We start from the raw sequence: 23,388 nt of genomic DNA on the forward strand, positions 1-23,388 counted from the left end.
GGGCAAATTAAGTTTCACAATCAGTCAGGCCTTCATTTTAAAGTTATTCCAGAGTTGGCCTAATTGTTAATCCATTACTCTACACAGCTATTATAAATGCTATGGAGCTGAAGTTATGGGTTTAGTCACACCATTTCTTCTAGTCATTCCATATTGATCATCCAGCACCCTCAATTTATTCAGCAGGAGAGGTGCATTGTGGGAAGTTTGAGTCTAATCCTGGACTGTAGCCAATTGCTGCATAACTCAAATAATTACAATATAAACAGATATAGATAGATCATGGTATAGATTAATGGCTACAAAATAATAACTGAATACAATATGTCACAGCAGCTTTCCCTGATCATGATCTACAATATGGAAAACTCATATCAAGCAAATTCTGCAAGCAGGCCATTTTATAGGTCAGATCTGTGGATAGGTGACCCGCGCACAGTAAGAATATATGTTTATCAAGATATTATTGGGCAGGAAGAAACACTTAAACCCACTGTATCTACTTTTAGTGAAAAAATGTAAAATTATAAAAGACAAATCAGCTGGCTTCTTTCCCAAATTTCGCTCCCGTTAACGTTAGCAACAGGTTTGATTGACAGCGATTGGCTCTGGTTGCTATGATACTTGAGGTCGCAGTTCCAACTATGGAACATATACAAAGACAAAAAATCATCATCAAAAACATGCATCCTTATTTTGAGTGGGCTTACATCTCCTCAAAGCTAACTCTTGTTTGGCATAAGGAAGGGCCTCCTCCTGCTTGTTTCCATGGAAATTTTGTTCCTTTGGTTACAATATTCCACAGTACGGCATGGAAAAATGGAGAATGTTCCAAAGAATGGAACTTTCCGATTTGTATGGAATCATGCAGGTACCTGGTTTAATGTCATTGAGTGGGACATTCTAGGCAAAGTAATAACATGGACGTGATTGGAGACAAGGAGAAAAACGTTCTTTAAGCTTATCTGTATGGCACTTTTTCATTTTTATGTTAATTCCAAACATTTATATTTTTACATATCTTCTTGAAATGTCTTTTTCAATTAACATTCTAAATATTTTTTGGGGAAAACAACATTTCTATGCACATGAACCAAGGCATCTTATTTGTGACTAACCCTATGCATTTGGCTCAACACCACAAATTACATAGTCGCACAAGATCTCACATTAATCCTAGCGCCTTCTGCATAGTAAATATAGCCTAGCCCATAATATTTTAACATAATGTAGAGCTTTTAATTCCTCCCTAGTGCGTACCTGAACTCACCGCACATAACCTAACCACCGGGCTGTTTAATTAATTCTCTAGTAAATCTTCTGGGCCTTTTCGTAGCCCTTTAGCTGCAGCGTACGGCATGCATTCAGATGTAGTGTTGTACTCGGCTAATAGCGCACCAGCTGTACGCGCACCTGCTATACGGACTCTATTGGCTTTTAGCATACGGGCTAATGTGTCTATGCTCGGGAAAGTTAAGGTGGATATTGGTCAGGGAAAGTTAGGGAGAAGTTGGAAGAGGTGGGAGAGTAGCAAGAATGGTATGAAGTTTTTGAAAAAGAACAGATTAAAACGGTAAGTCTTGTAATGGTGGTAGTATTGGGTGCTATTGTAAAAGAAGAGTGTGAGGAAGGAAAAGAGAACAAGTAATAGCAAGTAGAATGAGTTATAACCTTTAATTTAAAACTAAAATGTACTAACCTAACCTGCTAGCCACACATTCCAAATAGGAAGTGAACACTGGCACGGATCGACTCTGGCTCCAATTCACTTTACATTAAAAAACTGTCGCCTCTCTCTCCGACTGCTGGTGTCAGACTCGTCATTTTAGTCTTAAAATGTTTGTATTTACCTGCTCTACACGATCCTGGTATTTTTATTTCACTATTGTGTCTGTAACTCAGGATATGAACATTAATAACAGACAAATCATTTGCCTTCTTTCCCCAAAGTTGCTAGCGTTAACAACAGGTTTGATTGACAGTGTTGCTAAGCGTCTGCCCCAGCCAAACCAGTGCTGTGGGTGGGAAAAGGCGTTACCTTCAACAGTTTCACTCCAGAATGGCTCTTTGGTTGCTATGATACTTCTAATTTAAACTATTTTGAAACTGCAAAATGTTATTGCATAGTGAAAATAATGCAAGTGTGTAAATCTATCACATTTGCTTTGATAATTTATAAACTATAGGCGACACTAGGTCAGTTGGTAGAGTGTTTGTCCACTAATCCAAAGGTTGGTGGTTCGAATCCCACTGTCGGTCAGATCCACTGGCCCACAGGTTGGAGGTGCGATTCCAGCTCCCACAGATGAATACTGTTGTTGCATCCTTGGGCAAGACACTTAACCCCCAGTGTCTGCATGCACTGGTGTATGAGTGTGTGTGTAAATGGGTGAGTGGTGAGTGGTTCCTTAATGTAAAGTGCCTTGAAGGTAGAAAAGCGCTATATAAAAGTTTGGCTATTTACCATATGCATTTTACAAAAAACAGACTCATTTGTGAGCTCCAAAAAAAAAAAAAGAAAAAAAAAAGTTGTATCTGAAAGGGCATGTACCCAATCTGAGCAAAATGTGTCTCCTCCAGTACAGATATATTGTATGAGCAGCTTTAGCAGTAAAAAATAAGACTGCTGTGTACTGTCTGAATCTAATTATAAAGAATTTTAACGCTAGACTATACAGGAAGTGTGCAATTAGCATGTTAGTTATTATTTGCTTTACTATGATGGCAACGCTCCTCTCTGGCGTCGGAGGTCTGTGAAAAGCACTTATAAACTCTAATTATGATATTCTGAATTTGTAAAGGTAAATGAGGACTAAGTTTGGACCACTGCGATCCGTTTAAAATGAACTAGTTCTGTTTTTCACTTTATTAAGACAGTCAAAATCAGGCACAGCATCTTTAAAGGTGAAGTCAAGTGTTCTAATAGCTGATAAAGACCAGTAATGATTATTTGAGGGTCTGTATACTGTCTGACAGCTCTGACGGGCCTGTGCTTTAAGCCTTACTGTGTGCTGTCTGTGTCTGTGCTGAACACCTCTCCACATTATGATTGATGGACACTGAAGTTTGTGCAAAGTTTGGCCATGGGGCATGAGGGGTGGATACATGTCAGAAGAGAGACAGAGCTTCTATGAGATATAGGACAGGAGAAGGTTTATTCTGTATTTCAGTATTTAAACTTCAAATTGAAGGAGATGTGCCTTTACAGAAATAAAGGCTGTATAGGCTGCACAGTATATTGGAAAACTATATTCTTTTACTTTTTGAAAAGCCAGGTGATGAGACTAATCGATATATTTCCCTCATGATCCGCTATAAGTCAGTCACTTTAAGTAAACTGAATGGTAGTTGTAGTTTTGGTGCAAGCAACAAGTGAAGCTTTAAAATAAAAGTCAAAGCAAAAGTATTCTGTTGTGCTCATGTGTAATCACTTTCTGATTCTTAATCTCATCCAGGGCCTCGACACAAAAAAATCATTGTACTGAATCAAAATATTGTTTTAAAGGAGCTGTATCAAATTGCCTCGTTCCATTTGCCCATATATCAGTGTGCATCATATCATCACACCCTTACTAACAATAGTTGCTAGCATAATTTCAGTTTTTGGCTAGTGATATTTTGTTATAAAGTCGTTTGAAATGAAGGACACGGCCTTACCCCGTGCTCAGACTGCAAGCGGTGCAGTGGCCACAGGAATACCACATAATTAAAAGTAACGAGAGGAGTTCAGGCTTGGCATGGTGGAGTCACCTTCCTGTTGTTTACATGGAGAGAAGTTATATATATAACAGTTAATACCATACTGAGGAACATTTGCAAACTCTTCACCAGAAAAGTTACATAGTGCACTTTTATAATAGGCATTTTTGAATAAACAAGGCCATGCTGCAGTTACAAATTGTCACTTAGCCCCAAGTGGTTCTGAATAAAGTGTATCGTTGAGGAAGTTATCAGCCCTCCACATTTGACACAACAGAGGCAAGTACAGTCTCTAGGGGTGTAGTGGCTCAGACCGGCCTCTTTCTGAGCCAAAATGTTCTATAATCTGGACTCACTGCACAGTTTACAATTTATAAGTACTTATGCACTTATAGAGAGGTGGAGTTAAAGGGTCTGATAATGTCTACTGCTCTGTCTGTTTTTTGCCTGTATATTTTATTAATGACATCTTGAGTGGAACACATTTAATGTTCCCATTCTGTAAATGAACATATTATTGGACCCTCAAAAGAATGTGCAAACTAACCATGTAGCTTTCAGCAATGTTACACCGTGTTTTCTTATCAGAATATATACCTGCGTAGTGTTTGGCTTCATTCAGTTCTCGAAACACTAGCTGCTCACTCGCCTCAGGTCGACATTCTCTGGAGATAATGTTTTTAAACTCCATGCATCTTTACCACAGTGTTAAGTTTGACAAGACATTTAAATCTAGTACTGTTCTTAAACCGACCACACTACAGCATTTTTGAGTCTTAAAAGATTTTAAAACGTGCAACAAAAAGTGCAGATTCCAGGCACGAGAGAAACAAATGAGATTTTAAATCTCCAAATGCAAAGGGTGGAAGAGTTTGCACACCACAAGCTAAAAGTTGGGGGCACACCTCATGTCAGCTGTTCCTGTCTACAGTAAAACAACTCGCTGATTAAAAGATCAGACCATCGCACTTCTAGTTTATTTGCAAGTCAAAACTGTGATATTATTAATTGTGTAATGTGGTGCAATAATTTTGTCATGGACAGCAGGCTGACAATAAATTACACAGGAAGGCGCTATCACTAATCTCTCACCTTTTTACTTTTTAAAGAGCTCTCCAAACTGGATTAATAGTGCTTTTTTATGGACTAGATGTCATTATATGAGGAGGACAAATTCTAATGGGATAATATGGATGAGAACACTGCAGTTTAACTAACAACTTTACGAGAGTTGAATAAAAGTCGTCTTTAAATTATTTTCTTGAGTTTGTATTTTGCACTTCCATCAGTCTATCTGCCCCTGATGCTCTGTTTTATTGGCTGGCTCAGTGGTGGTGAGTGTTTGTGGTCACGATACAACAGAGCAGCTCAGAATCACGCTGACACCACACACGAGGAGCTCAGTGAATTAAAAATCACACACACAAAGACCCAAAGTCAGGCAGATGCAAATGGCGACAGTGTTGTCTAGTTGTGTGTGGTGAGCTTTGTTTTAGTGTAGTTTCAGTCAACAAAATCTCATGGCAATTATTACCCAAGTAAATAAATAGTTCCAGTCAACCAGAATTTATTTTTAAACTATGATAAACTGTTTTGCATTGCATCACGGGACTTTGAGTTTGGTTTGGTCTGGGGCTCTAAAGCTGAAGAGTGGAACTTGGATCTAGTTTGCACTCATCCCATTAAACACAAATCCTGCAAGTGGTAATACAGGATGTCTCAAATGTTCCATACGCCTTCAATAGAATCATTTTGATAATTTCAGCCTTGGATTTGCCTAACTTTAAGGTTTAAGTTATTGTTTTAGCCTCACTGAAACTGCTTCTCTCCTCATTCCACCATCAGATATTACTGTACAAAAGGTAAAGGGGCGTCTGTGTACCCCCTCATTCGCCCCCAGGTGTGCTCATCCAAGCCGTTTCTTCAGTTCTGGTCAGATTACTGCTGGACACTGCCTTATATCTGTCTGAAGGGAGGAGCTAACTACACTGAAACTAACACATCTATTTGTAAACTGTTTGTTTGTTGGATAGCTATCCAACTACACTAACTGTGAACTATGCCTGAGTCATATTTAGCATAATCAATCGGGCTCCTAATGGATGTTCTCACACCTATTAGCATTCTGGCTAGCACTATTGTTTTTCTTGTTTTGATTTAGGCCTGAGGATGGACTTATAAATAGGAGATCAATTATGTCTAACCTTGAACAGGAATGGGGACCTCAGACATAATTTAATTCGCCCTCACTATGTCGATGACTTAAACATCGTTTGTAGCTCAGTTTAGATTCCTTCACTTCACTGTGCATCAGCAGACATAGTTCTTACGCCCTCTGCTGGCATTTGTGCGTCATAATTCCATATGGGAGTTGATTTGATTTGACTCGTTCTGTCGTCATTACAAAAAATACCAATTGTCCCAGTTGCCAGGGGGAACATATTTTCAAGACATGGTGTTTTAAAGTTCAAATTTGCCATACACACAAGAAATCTTTTGAAAGGACCCTTGAGTGTTAAGTGTTGGCTTAAGACATGGTACATTTACCTTTTTACTTGTGAGTCGGCCTTGAACGTAACAAAAGAGAGCTAATTGATACAAGAGCTCCTGGCACTGATGAGGCGGAATTAACATCTCAAAGGTGTGTATTGTTTGTAAAAAGAACAAGTACAAAGGAGTCCACTCAAGTGTCCTTGGATGGTCCCTCCGTAATGAAAAGGCTCCACTGAACTGTCTCCAAAAGCCAAAGAATTAAGAGCTGAGCGGTGAAAGCTAGAATGAACTGCTAATAATGGTTTATGTTCATTTTTATGGATTAGAACATTAAAGAGTGACATGATTTGAACTATACTGCACACAAGACAGTATTTTATTTTACTTAAAGGCACTGTACCTGATTTTACAAATGTGAAAAACAGAACTAGTTAATTTTAAATGGTTTACAGGAGTCCAAATCTTTTCTTCACTTATGCATTCAGAGCACCCTAAATATTCATCGCTCTGAGTTTACATGCGCTTTTCAGACAGTTAAGCTAACGACAACTAGCAGGCTAATAGACACTTCCTGGTTATTGAACTAGAAAACGCTTTATAATTAGCTGCAGATAGTACACAGCTGATTTTGACACATTTTGTTCAAATACATGGTGGTCATATTGTGCATTATTGTGCCTTTACTTTTTTTAAACTTACGCTTACCTTGGCATCAGTATTTCACGTTACATGTCTTCATTTGGAAAGCAATCTCTAAAAAATACCTACATTTTCAGTGTGCTGCTAATGCATTTGTAGTGAACGCAGTTTGAATGATACAACTCAGCTTTTTTTGAGATTTTAACCACCTTATATGTTGTTTCCCAACAAAAACACTATTTTAAAATGATTCATGTGATCCCTCCACGGACTGGACCAGACTGCCATGTGGAAGCTTTACTCAATCTGAAGGTACTTACCTGAGTAAATTAGAATTTGTACTGCCCACATTGGTCACCTGCAAGTATTAGAGTTTACAGTTATCCAATACTCGACTAGCTGTGCGGGAAAAACCAACAGAGAACAACCCATAACAAGGCCAGCATTTAAACAGAGCAGTTTCAGGTTAAAATCAGACCAGAGTTGCCAAGTTCACTTCTTTATAGTGGCATTTTTTATGTTTGCTCTTGAGCGCCACTTTCACGTCATAAAATACATGCTTTCCAGTCTTTTTCAGGCCTGTTTCATGACAGTAGACCAGGTAAAGACTAAAATACAGGCCGTTAAGCAGTTTTTGATGTTAAACGTGCTATTAAAATATGCACATTTCATTTGCGCTTGTTCAGTGGCGACACACAGCGTTCAACTTTTAGCCAGCTTTTATTTTGCACTTATGTGAGTGAAGCTCGGATCACTTGTTTCGGGCTTTTTTTTTTTCAAAGGCTTGGTCACGAGTAATATCAGACCAGTACCTCAAACCAGTACCCTCAGACTAGTACCCTCAGACCAGTACCTCAGCCCACTGCCCTTAGACCAGCACCCTCAAACCAGTATCCTCAGACCAGTAGCCCCAGACCAGTACCCCCAGACCAGTACCCCCAGACCAGTTCCTCAGACCAGTACCCTCAGACCAGTACCCTCAGACCTATGACTATGTTTTCCCCATAACTAACTAATGTTCCTAATCTAATCTTTAAATTACTGACTGATTTGAAACTTGGCCCGTCTAATTTTAGCCAACCACAAACTGCCCGTTGTTGTTGTTGTTCAAGCTATTTGTACTAAAATATTTTCACTCTCGCCAACGCCTTTATTCCAAACTTGTTTTTTTCTTGATTAAATCCCAGTTTACAACAAGTTCTCATATCCAAAGTTGTCTATCTTCAGTATTTGGCCCTAAGCGACTTTAAGCATTTGTTACACGGGTCATATCTTCGTCTAATTTGATTTGAAGTGCCATATACTCAGCGTTAGCGCTTCCACACCTCCCACGTAACGACATCCGTTTTCTCCCGGGTCCCACTCGAGCTGTGGACCTGCTCCAGACCTATCCATCCATCAAGAAAAACACACTCTTATCTGCTCCGTATAAAAAAAAATAAAAATTAATAAAAATAGATTTGTCTTTGTGCAAACCCTGAGAGGACAAACTTTTAGTAAACTTTTTAAAATAGATACATTACTTGCTTCAAAAGAGTTTGATCATTAAATACACAGTACACATGGTAAGTTTGTAGGATCCTTGCCTCAGCCCTATAAGGTTTGAGGTTCAATTTCTAGAAAAATACTGTGTAATACTCAAGTTATGCGTTCCTATTGTGCAACCAAACTAATCTAAAATAAAGCGATAATAAAAATGAGCACCAATAAAATCAATTTCTATCATATATTTATTCATTTGGGATGTATCACAATAGCAGATTTATATTTTTATTCAATTTATTTTATTCAATTTCACCTCACCACATTTGTGCAGTTGAGTTTTCCGATGTACAATTTCCATAAAAAAGTCATTCAAATAGTACTTTTCTGTGTCTAGCAGTATTTTCAAATATTCAGCTTATTTTAGTCCAATAAAACTATTATTCCATCCCGTCTCGCACAAATGCTTTTAACTATACTGTAATTAATAATATGTATAAAAGATAGTATCTAGTATCTATCAAAAAGAAAAAATCCATAATGTCTTGGCACCGCTGATCCAAGCTTGAATTGACTTGAACTACGGTGAACCTTACAATATGAGATCTTTGCTGTTGAAATCTCATTCCATCTTTCATCTAACTTTTTTATTTTTTGTAGCATTGATTTTTCAGTTTGTATCCATTGTCCTCTCAAATTTTGACTCTTTCAACTGTGTTTTACTCAGATCTGCCCATTGTGAACCTGACAGTGGAGCCTCAGCCTGTCCTGGAGGGAAACCTGGTGAGATTTCACTGCGGAGCCAAGGCCAACCCTCCAGTCATCTACTACAGGTAAGTCCCCATCAGCTTTTACACTGTCTGTGGTGTTTGAATGGGATCTGTGCAAACAAGTCAATGCCAATAGTCTCAGAATGCATAACGTTATTTGACCTAAAGTAAAATTTATGTGTTTTGTCACAATCAATTCACCTGGATAGTCCAATGAAGTACAGTGTTCCCTCGCTATATCGCGGTTCACCTTTTGTGGTTTATCTGTTTTGTGGATTTTTAAAAAAAAAAAAAATTTGGGGGGGGGGGGGGCAATTTCGCATGCTTTTTTTTACAGTATGTGAATGTGCATTGTGTTCTGCGTCCTGATTGGCCAAGGGATGTGCCGTGTCTCCTGTACAGTACAGAATGTGTTCAGCCAAATTTACATAAATGTTCCATCTCAGTGTGACTCTGAAGTGCTGGATGTTTGCAAGTTTTCTCCCCGACAAAACCCACAATGTCGATGAAACGTTCTGCAATGACAAAGGCACCTGCCCAAAAGGCCGAGGAAGATACTAACCATTGTAGAAAAAGTTGGACCTCGTGGGTTGATCATTAATGTTAAGTTTCTTACAGTATTTCTAAAAGCTGTCATTTTTATTTACAGTACAGTATTGGTTTCGTTTTATAATACTGTGCTTATTTTTTTAAATCTACGAAGGTTTGAACTTTGAGAGAGTTTAAGCAAGAGAGAAATGTGAGAAAATGTTAATGCCTGTGTGAGAAAAGTGTATAAAGTCTGTGGTGAGGGGTTTTACAGCCTTAAAATATTTATAATAATTGTAAAAAATAAGGCTTTCTACTTTGCGGATTTCGCCTATTGTGGGTTATTTTTGGAACGTAACCCCCGCGATGAACGAGGGATCACTGTACATCTTTTTTTTCAAAGTTTAAGTTCAAAGTTTAGTTTGTCTTCATACCTGACACTCGCACATGATGTTGCTGTGATGTCTCTGTCCAGCTGATTTACACCGGTTCATCGTGCTGGATTAAAAAAGGTAATTGAGATATGAAAATGTGCCCATGGGACTGTAAAGCGGGACGAGGGGGCTTTCTTACTCTTTCACACCTGGGATACTGTCCTGAAGTAGTTGGACTGCAGATGGCGCTGTGATGCTCCACGGGTAGGAAAACAGTGCCAAAGCCTGTTTAAATCAGCGGACCGGACACGTCACAGTAACATCACATGACCGCTCTGAGGAAGACGCTAGTGAGGAGTCCAAACTGTCAGGCAGGAAAACAAACAAAATTTTGGCCTGAAAAAATAATCTCTCTGTTTACTGATATTCTGTAAATTGCCGTGGGGGCCGCCATCGTCATTTGGGTTGTATTATTTTACATGGAGCTGCTGATCTTGACAGCAAATTAGTTCTACAGGGACTCCACAGTCGTTTTAAAGCCTCCCAGAGAATCGGTGCAGCGTTGACTTGTTGGTGCACATGAACACTGAACATTTTACACAAAGGAATCTACTTTATATCATATTTTAGCGGCAAAACCTTTTCCAAATTGTCAAGGTCAAGGTCAGTAGCGGCAGAGAATGTCATTTTGGTTGAAACTTGAAATCTTATATTTGTTCTCATTTTATTTTGGGTAGATTCTGAGTTGAAGATGTGATGTACCTGAAGTGATGAAGTCAAAGTGGCATTTCACTGCGGCATTGTAGCTTTTCATTTACGTGTTTTATGATTGAAACAAGTAAATGAAAAGACATGAAAAGATAGATATGAGATTGTTGAACTCTCTGACCTGGAAACTAGGGATGGGATAATAAACAGTAATATTGTATATTGTGATAAAAAGGGTAGACAAATCGTGATAATCGCTAAAAAGATAATCGCCATTAGATCATGAGAATGTGCAGAAAAAAACTACTTCTCCATGATGATCTCTTTTGGATCATTGTTGCTTCCTCTTATAACAAAGTACAATACTATAACAGTGGTTTAAATATGGAGCTTGTTCATAATATTCTAATTATAATTATTCATATCCATAACATTTTTGGAAGCAACTTTAATAATTATCGTGATATAATCGTTAATCGCAGTTACGTTTCAGTTTTATGCAGCTAAAATCTGGAACAGTCTTCCTGAAGATGTGAGATTATTTATGTGTTGATTTGTTTGTCTTGTGATTTCAATGTCTTTCTTATTCTGTAAACAATTTTGAATTATTTTATGTACAAATTGGGCTTTATAATAGTATCGTAACACAAAATTTCACTGTCATCCCATACCTACTGGAGACGTTTTTTTTGTAAACAACTGCAACTGTAAACACTGCTTCACCGCTTGAGAAACAGCCTTTGTGATTGGCTTCCACATCTGTCAATCATCTGAAATAACAGGGTACAAAACTAACCTCTCTGTAGAACGGAAAAGCAAACCCAATCGCTGCAGGTACCAGATGGAAAGTGACAAAAGTGACAAAGCTTGTATTGCACATCACTACTACCGCAGCCCTGTCCGCCTCTATGACAAATGTCCTTTACACCGCGGTTAAGAGGACAGCCGCTCACGCTCTCCGCCTCCTCTGCTCCTGTCTCAAACGCTGTAAATGAGCCTAACCTTGGGCTGTTAACAGAGCTCGGCAGCTGGCACCTGGTATGGAACAGAAGGACAAGTGGCCCCACGCAACCACCCTCGCCCACCATCCCCACAAACCATCTCTCTGGCGCTTCAGAGGTCTCAGAACACAGACCCTTTATAATATGTTTCTGTATTATGTTTCTTCTACATACTTTATGAAAATGTGAGTCTGGATCTCTGTTGAATCTCCCCGAATTCAGATGGATGTGATTGACAGGTGAATTAGTCAATCAGGGACAACCATGGTTCTGTTCGTGTCAAAACAAATATGGCTGCTCATAAGGAAGAAAAGCAAGAAAGCAAAATATCACAGGGGATTGAAGAACATCGACGATTTCGGCAGAATCAATGAGTGAAGCTCTAAACATCACAAGGTGGAACAGAGCATTTTGAGCTTTGAAGATGTAGACAGAGTAATAAACCAGGATTATCATTATTCAAACATGTGTGAATGAAGCAAAACACAACTCCACACATGATTTTTGATGAGGTAATGATATTTTAATATGGCTTAAAGAGTCAATTTTGTGTAATATAGGACCTTTAAAATTGAAGTTGTACTATACATGTGTAATCTCTCAGTCGTCCAGGTCTGATCCATAGCAAAAGAAGAAATTCAGTGTAGTGAAGAGTGCAGTGAGCGTTACACTGGAGAAACTAAACAGCCACTGAGAGAGCTCCTCTGGACCCCAGTCTGCCGTACATCTCTATCTCAAAGTCACTACCCACTCCTTTGAAGATAGTGAAGTTCAGATCTTGGCCAGAGAAAAGAAATGGTTTGAGAGGGGAGTTAAAGAAGCTATTTTTGTTAGGAAAGACAGTCCTTCCTTAAACAGGAATGGAGGTCTGAGACATAATCTCGCATCGATCTACAACTCTATCCTTACACCCAAAAGAAACAGAAACAAAGAGAACAATAGGTGGCCATTACAGGCTGAAACTGGAGACAATAGCTGTTTACGGTTTCAGTGTTCAGCTCCTCCCTTCAGATAGATATAAGGCAGTGTCCACCAGTAATCTGACCAGAACTGAAGAAGTGGCTTGGATGAGCAGCGAAATGTCTTCACTCCTACAACGTTTTGTCCAGTTGACAGATTTGATTTCTTCTTTTGCTTATATTATACATATGTTTCCCCACATAGTTACAAATGAAAATACAATAAAAAATCTCCCAAATCCCCCTGTTTTTGCAAAGAAAAAGTACTCGCGATAAATCTTAAGCCACAAAATATATTTTTCCAGCTTTCATATATTCAAAATCGATATAATGATCATCGTGAAAGGCCTATCTGTGGCAGTAAAACTTGTGACAGCTTCGTAACTGAATGAATAACAGACTAATGGCAAACAATCATAAATATAATCTATTATTAGTTACAAGTCATTCTTCAATATAACCCCACACATTTATTCCGCAGCAGTCTGGTTCAGCTCATTTGGTTTGGCGATTTTGACAGCACCGTGATGTGAAATTATGCACCTCCAAATGAAACGCTCCTTGTATATGACGGCTGGATGTTTATAATGCCGGTTTCTAATCAGCAGACTTTATATTTGACAAGTTGACGAGGAAGTGAAAATTACACTGTCTGTTAGTCATTGTCCCCAAAGAGAGGTCGCAGTGTAAACACATCTTTGCGTCGACGCTTTGCAAACAAACGGAAGAATGTAGGAATAATTATGAAAAAAGTTATTGTACTGACTGATGTGGAGATCAAAGAATGTGTTACATAAATACAAGTGGATTCATATTAATAAGAACTGTGTGAACCCCCATATACTGTAGAGCTATATAATTAAAAACAATTCAAGAACCCAGTATATTTACTTTATAGCTTGTCTTTCCTGACAAAAAATACTTCTTTAACTCCCCTCTCAAACCATTTCTTTTCTCTGGCTAAGATCTGAACCTCACTATCTTCAAAGGTTAGTGGCTTTGACATGGAGGTGTACGGCGGACTGGGGGTCCAGAGGAGCTCTCACGCCGGTGTTGGTACATTATCTTATGAAGTGGCTGTTTTTCTAATTACATCTCCAAAGCTCAAAATGCTGTGTTCCACCTCTTGATGTCATGAAGTGGTAATTTAGAAGTTAACAGCTGCCTTTTCCCATTTCATATCTGATATCAGCCAAATGATTCTAGTGAAGGTGTATGGAGTTTAAAAACACAGTGGAGAACGTGGCGTCACAAGGTGCAGCAGAGTGTTTTTTGGCTTGAGAGACGAACTTTGCCTAAATATGCAGGGTTTGTGTGTTAAACATGTGTGAATGAAACAACACATCATTTTAACATTGATTTAAAACATAACATAATACAGGTCTATAAATATGACATAACAATTTTTCAACAAAACTGTATACACTAAAATCTGACATTTGCGGCAGGCCGGTTCTGCAGTTTTAAACAGTGAGTCAGTAAACCCATTTCTATTATTAAACTGTTTTAGAGCTATATCTCGTACAATGATCTCCACAATTTTATGTCATATCTTTAGTATGAAATGTATAGAACGCATTTCCAGACACAGCATCACAATTTGCCGTGGATGGATTCTGTGTGTTGTATGTCTTTGTTTCGCCTCCATTACCAAAGTAAAACTCCAAAAACTAAAATATTAAAAGTAAAGAGATATCGATAGAGCCCACATGCACCATCTGCCCAACTGACCCGCTCGCTCCACTTAATACATCTACAGTCTGTACCAACAGCCGCTATGTGATGGGACAAACTTTTTTATCGAGTTTAAACATGTATTAAGTCATTTTACAGGATTAAAAGGCGCTCTATCTAATTTTCTGCTATCCTCGCATCCGAATTATTCACGGTGATGAGTTTATAAGCGAGTTTTAAGCAACAACAACACTTGAAATTGATTAAATGCAAGATGGACACATGTAATGCTTTACTGTGGAACGTTTCAGGCAAAGCAATAAACTCGTGAGTGAAAGAAGCAGGTAGCTGGACCCTTTACCAGAAAAGTTCTGTAGTACATCTTTAGAAGTTAAGTGCAAGCTAAGTGTTAGCTACACTTTCCTGTTTAGATTAATTTTATTATCAAGTTTATTTTATGCATCAGATTCTTTTTTTTTTTTTTTTCTTGCAACATTGCAACTGAGGTGAAACTAGAGCTGAGGTGACACAGTGTTATATTATATTCATCGCCAGCACTTGAAGCTAAAGGCTATGTCCTTGGTGAAATATTCAAACCACACACTTAGCAGCTTAGATATAACAAACGGTAATGTTTTTGCATAAATATAGATTGTAGCGTGCCATTTTAAGCCTGTGTGTGAGTGGAAATCCAGGATGTACGGCAGCAAAGTGATTAACACTGTTGACACCGAGAGCATGTTCATAAATGTTATTGATTGTGTTAATTTGTCTGCACTCTATGGGTCCTCTTTAGGTGACGGAGTTACTGCAGCTCAGACTATGCAGACTATGGAACAGTGCCCCCTGCCTGTCAGATCCTCTCAGTTTTTAACGCAGTTTAAGACTATACTGAAAACCCACCTCTTCTCCCTGGCATTTAATACTATCTAGACAGTACATCTTGGTGTGTTATTGTTCTTTGCCTATGTATTCTATTATTTCTATATTTTATTAACTTTTTATGTGACGCACTTTGAGCAGCTGTAGTTGTTTTTAAATGTGCTATATAAATAAAAATGTAATTGAATAGTTGTTGTTAGCTTTATCGTCACAGCTAAACTCCGCTCTGGTCTCTGAAAGTTATAAAAAGTGCTTATAAACTCATCAAGGTGAATAATTAGCATGCTCGTAATACAGACGATAAGTGAGGAGTAACTTTGGACCACGTCACACTGTTTTGTTTGCCATATTCTTTCAAAATATTGCGATAAACGATAATATTGAAACTACTTTATAAGATAATCCCAGGAAACCATTTTTAAATAAACTGTTCCATTAAAAAAACAAAAAAAAAACAAAAAACAAACTTGAGCTGCAACAAATAAACAGCAGAATGAACCAATAATTAGCCATAAAAGGGGCTTATTCATCCTTCTACAGCTCAGTTGCCAATATCTACTGAATAAAAGGTAACCGTTAACTTGTAAACCACTACACTACCACTTCATGACATCACAAGGTGAAACAGAGCATTTTGAGCTTTGGAGATGTAGAAAGACTAATAAACCAGGATTATTCAAACATGTGTGAATGAAGTAAAACACAACTCCAGGTTTGATTTTGAGGCACTGACATTTTAACATGGCTTAAATCTCACAAGAGTCAATTCTGTGTAATATACTGTATGACCTTTAAAATTGAACTGCTGCTATACATGCGTTTCCCACATAGCTGCAAACTTAATTACAACAAAAAATACCCCCACTTTTGCAAAGAAAAAGTACTCGCGGCAAATATTTAGCCCCAAAATATATTGTTCCAGCTTTCATACATGGAAAATCGATATAATGATTATCGCGAAAGGCCGACCTGTGGCAGTAAAACCTTTGACAGCTTCGTATGACGGCTGGATGTTTATAATGCCTGTTTGCTAATCAGCAGACTTCATATTTGATTTAAGACGGTAAAAATCAGGTACAGCGCCTTTAATTTATGAACTTTATTGTAACTTTACAGAAGTCTGAGGGCCTTTCTATGGATACATTTATGTTTAATTGCGGATATCAAATGCATTACTTACTGTTCTCGATCAGGAGTACCTAGCTGGAGCATTAGCCTTTTAGTTACAGTGCTGCTATTTGCATGCATTTCTATGTTTATTGCCACGTCGAGACTAGCTAAGTGCTTTAGTCAGTTTGCTTGCAGCGTGATACAACCGAAATAGGCTTTTAATTTATGGACATGAGAAAAGTTGTCAGAACACTGAATTGCAAATGACACAGATGAGTAGCATGGCATGGCATCATTAGCGGTTGGAAAATGACTGAAATGCATACATCCAGGCAAATTTGAATTAGCCCTGTTACAAACAAGCCTTTGATCTCAAATATGATAATGTGACAAACGTGGAGAGAAACAGTAGCAACGGCATGGGAAAAGGGACGAGTGAGAGGTGGCTCCAGAAATAGACGAGTTCATTTATATACAAAAAGGAAAAAAACAAAGCTGGAGTGTGTCTGTAATTGGACTTTTAAGTATATATTCAACTGTACATTTGTCACGTTGAATGAAAATCAGTATATAGTAGTCCCTCGCTATATCGTGGTTCACCTTTTGCGGTGTCGCTGTTTCGCAGATTTTTAAATTTTTTTTTTGTGCACTTTTGCATGCTTTTTTACCGTGTATTCAGTAAACGTGCATTGTGTTCTGCGTCCTGATTGGCTAAGGGACTGTAGACCGTTGTCAATCAGTCTCCTCCGTGCCGTGTCTCCTGTACAGTACAGAATGCGTTCAGCCAAATTTAACATAAAGTGGAGCGGTGCCGGAATGAAAAAACATGGTCAGAGGAACTGTGAAATACGTGTAATTCATTATTAAGTAATTAAACAAGAAAGAAATGTAAGAAAATGTTAATGCCTGTCTGAGAAAAGTGTATAAAGTGTGTGGTGAGGGGTTTTACAGCAAAAAACATATAGAATAACTGTAAATAAAATAAAGCTTTCTACTTCGCGGCTTATTTTTAGAACGTAACTCCCGCAATAAATGAGGTACAACTGTAATTTTACTACGTCATGATAGCCAAGTGTCTAATATGTGAAATATTTAGTTACTTTTCTGGTTGGGTTTACTATCAGCTTGTCTCCATAGAGGTGCTTTGGTTTTTGTTTTTTTGTTCTTTTCTCCATGCCATGTTGTCCCCAAACTCCTCCCAACACCAGCTTTTCCCTCTGTCATCCGTCAGCTTCCTCAGGAGTCCCACAAACTCCATAGAACTCTTTCTTCAGCTCGACGGTGTCCCTTATTTCTTATTTCAGGGTTTGCCGCCGCGACAAGCACCGCAGACCTTACAAGAGGCGAACTTTCAGTAATGATGAAATGAATTATGCAATTTTATGTAATAATATAAATCTTGCACGTTAAAGTACAAAGTATTGAATTGTAAGCAGCAAATAGACCAATTAAGTCAATACAAGGTCCATGAATATTTTTAATAATCTTTCCGAGCGTATTGTACTGATTATGCAGCATAAGAACCAACTCCCACCATTAGTTACCATGAAATAATAAGAAACAATTATATGCAGACTATCCATGCATAAAAACACTTTTCTAGCCACCCTCCCCAGACGCTTCCCCTTCCTCGTCGATCATCGGAGAGAGTGAGGGGGAAGGGGGGGGAAAAGGAAACATCTGGAGCCTAAGCGATAAGGAGGGGTGACTTCAGAGGGAATTTCACCTACTATCACCACGGCTAAGCACTGACAGTTTGCCTTAACATTTCCTCATTCCACAGCTAGAGGAGTCAGGTGATCACTGGGATCTGAGCTGAGAGGGCACCAGGGGGTCTCTGAGGGATTAGTCTGTAGTGAGGATGGAAGACTGGTAAGAAGGGTTATTAATGTATATTTATTGTGGGTTAAGACGCTTCTGCATCGGTAACTTAGAATAATTTTAAGTGTGCCTCTAAAGGAACCGTATGTAAGATTTTGACTTTAAATTTCACAAACATGGTCTGTCCGAGTACCGTGATACAAGGCGTTCAAATCAAATACAGCCTTTACTGATGACTGTGGTGCTGATTTGGGGTTTTGCTTCTCAACATCAGAAAGTAAACCAAAAAAGCCTTTCTCTGGTCTAAACTGTCACTACACCAGCACCTACAGCCAAGCATGAATCAGTGCTAGTGCAGCCTTTGCAGCTCAGGGAGTGAATTCTGAGTGAGGTTCTGCGCTTTCACATTAGTATTGGCCTGTACATATATTGTGGTGTTGATAACATAAGTAGAGATATTACATCTTAGAACCCACTGCTACTTTCCTTCTCAACTATTTTTCAACAAACTGCCACTTAACTAATGTGAGAAAAAAAGAAAAATTATAAATATTAACATAGATACTATCCCACCAAAACAAGTTAAAAAAAATAATAAAATAAAAAATAAATATTAACATAGATACTATCCCACCAAAACAAGTAAAAAAAAGAAATTATAAATATTAACACAGGTACTATCCCACCAAAACAAATAAAAATAAATAAATACAAATAATAATAATATTAGCACAGATAGTATCCCACCAAAACAAGTAATAAAACATTTTTTAAAAAAGCTGTCAAATGCACTTTAATTTTTAATCATTAGAACTGAACTAATAATAATAACGATTCAATATATTCCCATCTTTAACACAAAAAAGTTACATTTTCTATTGTTTATGTCTTTCTTTCATTGCTCCTACTACTACACAACTTTCCTGCGTAATACTGTATCTGATTTCTTATTCAGATAGTCACAGACGCATTCTTACATTCACCTTGGCTCGCACCGCGCCTCCATATCCCTCCCATATCTCTCCACATGCATTTGGCTCGCCCTGTAGATGTTGTGGATGAAGGCATGGCACCGGCAGATTAATGCAGAGAGGGGGGTCGGCGAGGGGGGATACGGAGTGACGATTTATCTGTGCAACGACACACACGCACACATCCACAAGTCTACCCCTATACAGCTGTACGGTGGGCCCCCATGTGCAAGACGAGTTGTTATTGCCGCATTGCTTTGGAAGAGAAAGCAGAGAGGCGTTTGATGGATAGAGGAGAAGAGAGGAAGAATGTAAAGGATGATGCGAGAGGGAGGGAAAGCAGATGAATTGAATTGTAAAGTAAGAGAGAGACAGACAGAGAGAGAGAGAGAGAGAGAGAGAGAGTGGATGGATGCGGTAAACCAGACTCAAAGAACTGGAGTTACACACAAAAGGTTGCGTAGAAATGGAATGATAGTATGGAACAATAATTGGGGATAATTTATCAAAAAGCTAGGTTAAAGTATGAGTGAATACATCTAAGGAACGATTAATTGTTGCTTGTAATGGGTTGTTCCAAGAATAACTTTAAAAAACTTCTTTTAAAAATCATTACGTGCTCTTCTTTACGAACAACGGTCACATGGTTTGGTTCACATACCCTTGTTAGGCCTTTTTTTAAGAGATTTGCATATTCTTCTTGTGTCTGGGCACTACAATTTACATCAACACAATGCAAGTACAGTATCGATAATCCACCTGCCCTAGAGAACACATCTCAGTGACACTTTAAAGCACCGATATTACGCTAGGTTCTGATCCATGTTATAAAGTTTTTTTCCTCATCAAAAACATACCTGGAGTTGTGTTTTGTTTCATTCACACATGTTTAACGCACATATGCATAGTTGCGCAGTTCCTCTCTCAAACTGAAAACACTCTGTTCCACTTTGTGATGTCATGTGCTAATACAGGAAGTGCTCCACTGTGGTTTTAATCTCCACACATCTTCAGTGGAATCATTTGGATAATTTCAGCCCTGGAATTGACAATCTGTACTGAACTAAAGGTAAAAGGTAGCTGTTAATTTGAAAACTACCACTACATGACATCACAAGGTGGAACAGAGCATTTTGAGATTTGGAGATACAGACAGACTAATAATAAAGGGTTATTCAAACATGAGGGAATGAAATAAAAAACAACTCCAGGTATGTTTTTGATGAGATAACATTCTAACATGGCTAAAAACTCACAAAAGTATTTTTTTTCCCATTAATCTAGGACCTTAATAAACTTAAAGAAATACTTAATTCATAATTAACAAATAGTTTATTAAGAATAACTCAGGCTTAGTAATTAATTAATATCCTACCTCCAAACTCTTGCTTAGTAGTTGCCACGCTTTAATCAATTTTAATAATCTATTTTATTATTAATTAAGACTGTCATGCTTTATTAAGGCTAATGTTAATGTTAAGTGTAACCCACATTTACTCTACGGGACAAAATAAAGCTTTTTTCCATTGTGATGTGTGTAGAAAAGTACATGTATGCAACTTGGAACGATCATATTCAGAACTTTCAGCATGTACTCACAGCCTCATAAAACAAGCAGTGGAACAAGGCTTCTCTTGTTTCACGAAAGATAAACTGCAAGTTGAAACACGATGAACATCACAGTAGAAGCACCAGTAAATGAGTTGTCGTTGTACACAAATCAAGTGCTCCTCCTGCTCCAGTACCGTTTTCCTTTAGGGAGGAGGCTTCTCTTTCTTTGTAGACTGCCTGAGCCTCCGTCCCCGCCCGGCCCGTTCCGCTTGGTTCCGAAACGCAGCTGTCATCCCGGCTCCTCTTCACTCGTCACTTTAGCGGCGCCTAATGAGATAGCGAGTCGTGCCGGTTAAGCTAGGCCCGTCATGCGTTTGATTAGAACACAAGGGCGCCCGATCTTGCTGTCTGAATTTGCGGACAAAAAGCTGTTTGACTGTTTTGGCACGCAAGCGGTCTCTTGGGAGCTTGCGCCGCGTGTTTGTCGAGAAGGTCGTCATTTCCACATCAAACAGTCTGTGTGGGGATTGCGAGGCCCGTTAGATGTACCCAAACATTTATGCTTCTGGTGCTGCTGCTGTCGGAGGGTAGAAAAAGAGGAGTGTACTGGCAACCACGGGAGGGACGGTATTCCCCATTGTGATTAAAGGTAAAGAGTGGGATTCATGTCGAAAACAGTGCGCCTCGGGCAAAGAGTCACTCATCGGCAATTGTGCATTTAAGGTTTTACAAATATGCTCTCTCCGGTGAGGAAACACAATCCAAATGCATGTTGTTTGGAGTAGTGTCGACTAAAGTGAAATTATAATTATCTGAACGACTGCTTTTTTCTTTTGCTTTTTGGAAATAATTGCTGGCAGTGTAAATATTGCATGTAATGGATTAGACTCACTTCTGTCCAACAAACACAAAAATGTTAATGGTGACAGGGTTTCGAGCTTCTAACCTCGACTTAAAAAAAACAACGGCAGACCGGGGTGGTGGTCCCTCTGTATAAGAAGGGGGACCGGAGGGTGTGTTCCAATTACAGGGGAATCACACTCCTCAGCCTTCCCGGTAAGGTCTATTCCAGGGTGCTGGAGAGGAGAATCCGACCGATAGTCGAACCTCGGATTCAGGAGGAGCAGTGTGGTTTTCGTCCTGGTCGTGGAACACTGGACCAGCTCTATACTCTCCATCAGGTCCTCGAGGGCTCATGGGAGCATGCCCAACCAGTCCACATGTGTTTTGTGGATCTGGAGAAGGCATTTGACCGTGTCCCTCGTGGTGTCCTTTGGGGGGTGCTCTGGGAGTATGGGGTCCGGGGCTCTTTGCTAAGGGCTGTCCGGTCCCTGTATGACCGGAGCAGGAGCTGTGTTCGCATTGCCGGCAGTAAGTCAGACCTGTTCCAGGTGCATGTTGGACTCCACCAGGGCTGCCCTTTGTCACCGGTTCTGTTCATTATATTTATGGACAGAATTTCTAGGCACAGCCAGGGGCCGGAGGGGGCCGGGTTTGGGAACCACAGGATTTCATCTCTGCTGTTTGCAGATGATGTTGTCCTGATGGCTTCTTCGAGCCAGGACCTGCAGCAGGCACTGGGGCGGTTTGCAGCCGAGTGTGAAGCGGCTGGGATGAGAATCAGCTCCTCCAAATCCGAGGCCATGGTTCTCGACCGGAAAAAGGTGGTTTGCTCTCTCCGGGTGGGTGGTGAGTCTCTGCCCCAAGTGGAGGAGTTCAAGTATCTCGGGGTCTTGTTCACGAGTGAGGGAAGGATGGAGCGGGAGATTGACAGGCGGATCGGTGCAGCGTCTGCAGTGATGCGGTCGCTGTATCGGTCCGTTGTGGTAAAGAAGGAGCTGAGCCGGAAGGCGAAGCTCTCGATTTACCGGTCAATCTACGTTCCTACCCTCACCTATGGTCATGAGCTCTGGGTAATGACCGAAAGGACAAGATCGCGGATACAAGCGGCTGAAATGGGTTTCCTCCGCAGAGTGGCCGGGCGCACCCTTAGGGATAGGGTGAGGAGCTCGGTCACACGGGAGGAGCTCGGAGTAGAGCCGCTGCTCCTACACGTTGAGAGGAACCAGCTGAGGTGGCTCGGGCATCTGCTCAGGATGCCTCCTGGACGCCTCCCTAGGGAGGTGTTCTGGGCATGTCCCACCGGGAGGAGGCCCCGGGGAAGACCCAGGACACGCTGGAGGGACTATGTCTCTCGGCTGGCCTGGGAACGCCTTGGGGTCCCACCGGAGGAGCTGGAGGACGTGTCCGGGGTGAGGGAAGTCTGGGAGTCCCTGCTTAGACTGCTGCCCCCGTGACCCGGCTCCGGATAAAGCGGAAGAAGATGGATGGATGGATGGATGAAAATCACAATACAAACAAATCAAAACATAAATAATCATCTTAAATTGAATGTTAAAAGAGAAGAATGTCATATGCACACCTAAACAGAACCATTTCGAGCTTGGATTTAAACATTGTCAGCGTAGAGGCCTGTCTCACATCTTCATGAAGACTGCTCCACGTTTAGCTGCATAAAACTAAAACGCTGATTCCCCATGTTTAGTCCTGACTCTATGCACCAGCAGGGGGCCGGTCCCTGAAGTCCTCAGAGTGCGGGATGGCAAGATATTAGATTGTTATGGTCCAAATGAAGGAAGCATTCCACATGGGAAGTATAGGTTCCTTTATGTCTGCTTACACTATCAGTACTGCATCCAATTTGATGAGTTAAGTGAAAATGTGTT

General features: G+C 39.7%; 1 protein-coding gene across 1 annotated transcript in view; it reads left to right on the forward strand.

Moving 5' to 3' along the window:
- Nucleotides 1-23,388, forward strand: part of LOC117380906 (kin of IRRE-like protein 3) — a 529,472-nt gene that overhangs the window by 427,468 nt on the left and 78,616 nt on the right. The window contains exon 6 of the mRNA XM_055226425.1: nucleotides 9,041-9,146. Within this exon, the coding sequence (XP_055082400.1) occupies nucleotides 9,041-9,146 (106 nt within the window). The remainder of the gene's footprint in view (nucleotides 1-9,040; nucleotides 9,147-23,388) is intronic.

Source organism: Periophthalmus magnuspinnatus, chromosome 14 (assembly GCF_009829125.3).
Source record: "Periophthalmus magnuspinnatus isolate fPerMag1 chromosome 14, fPerMag1.2.pri, whole genome shotgun sequence".
Lineage (NCBI taxonomy): Eukaryota > Metazoa > Chordata > Actinopteri > Gobiiformes > Gobiidae > Periophthalmus > Periophthalmus magnuspinnatus.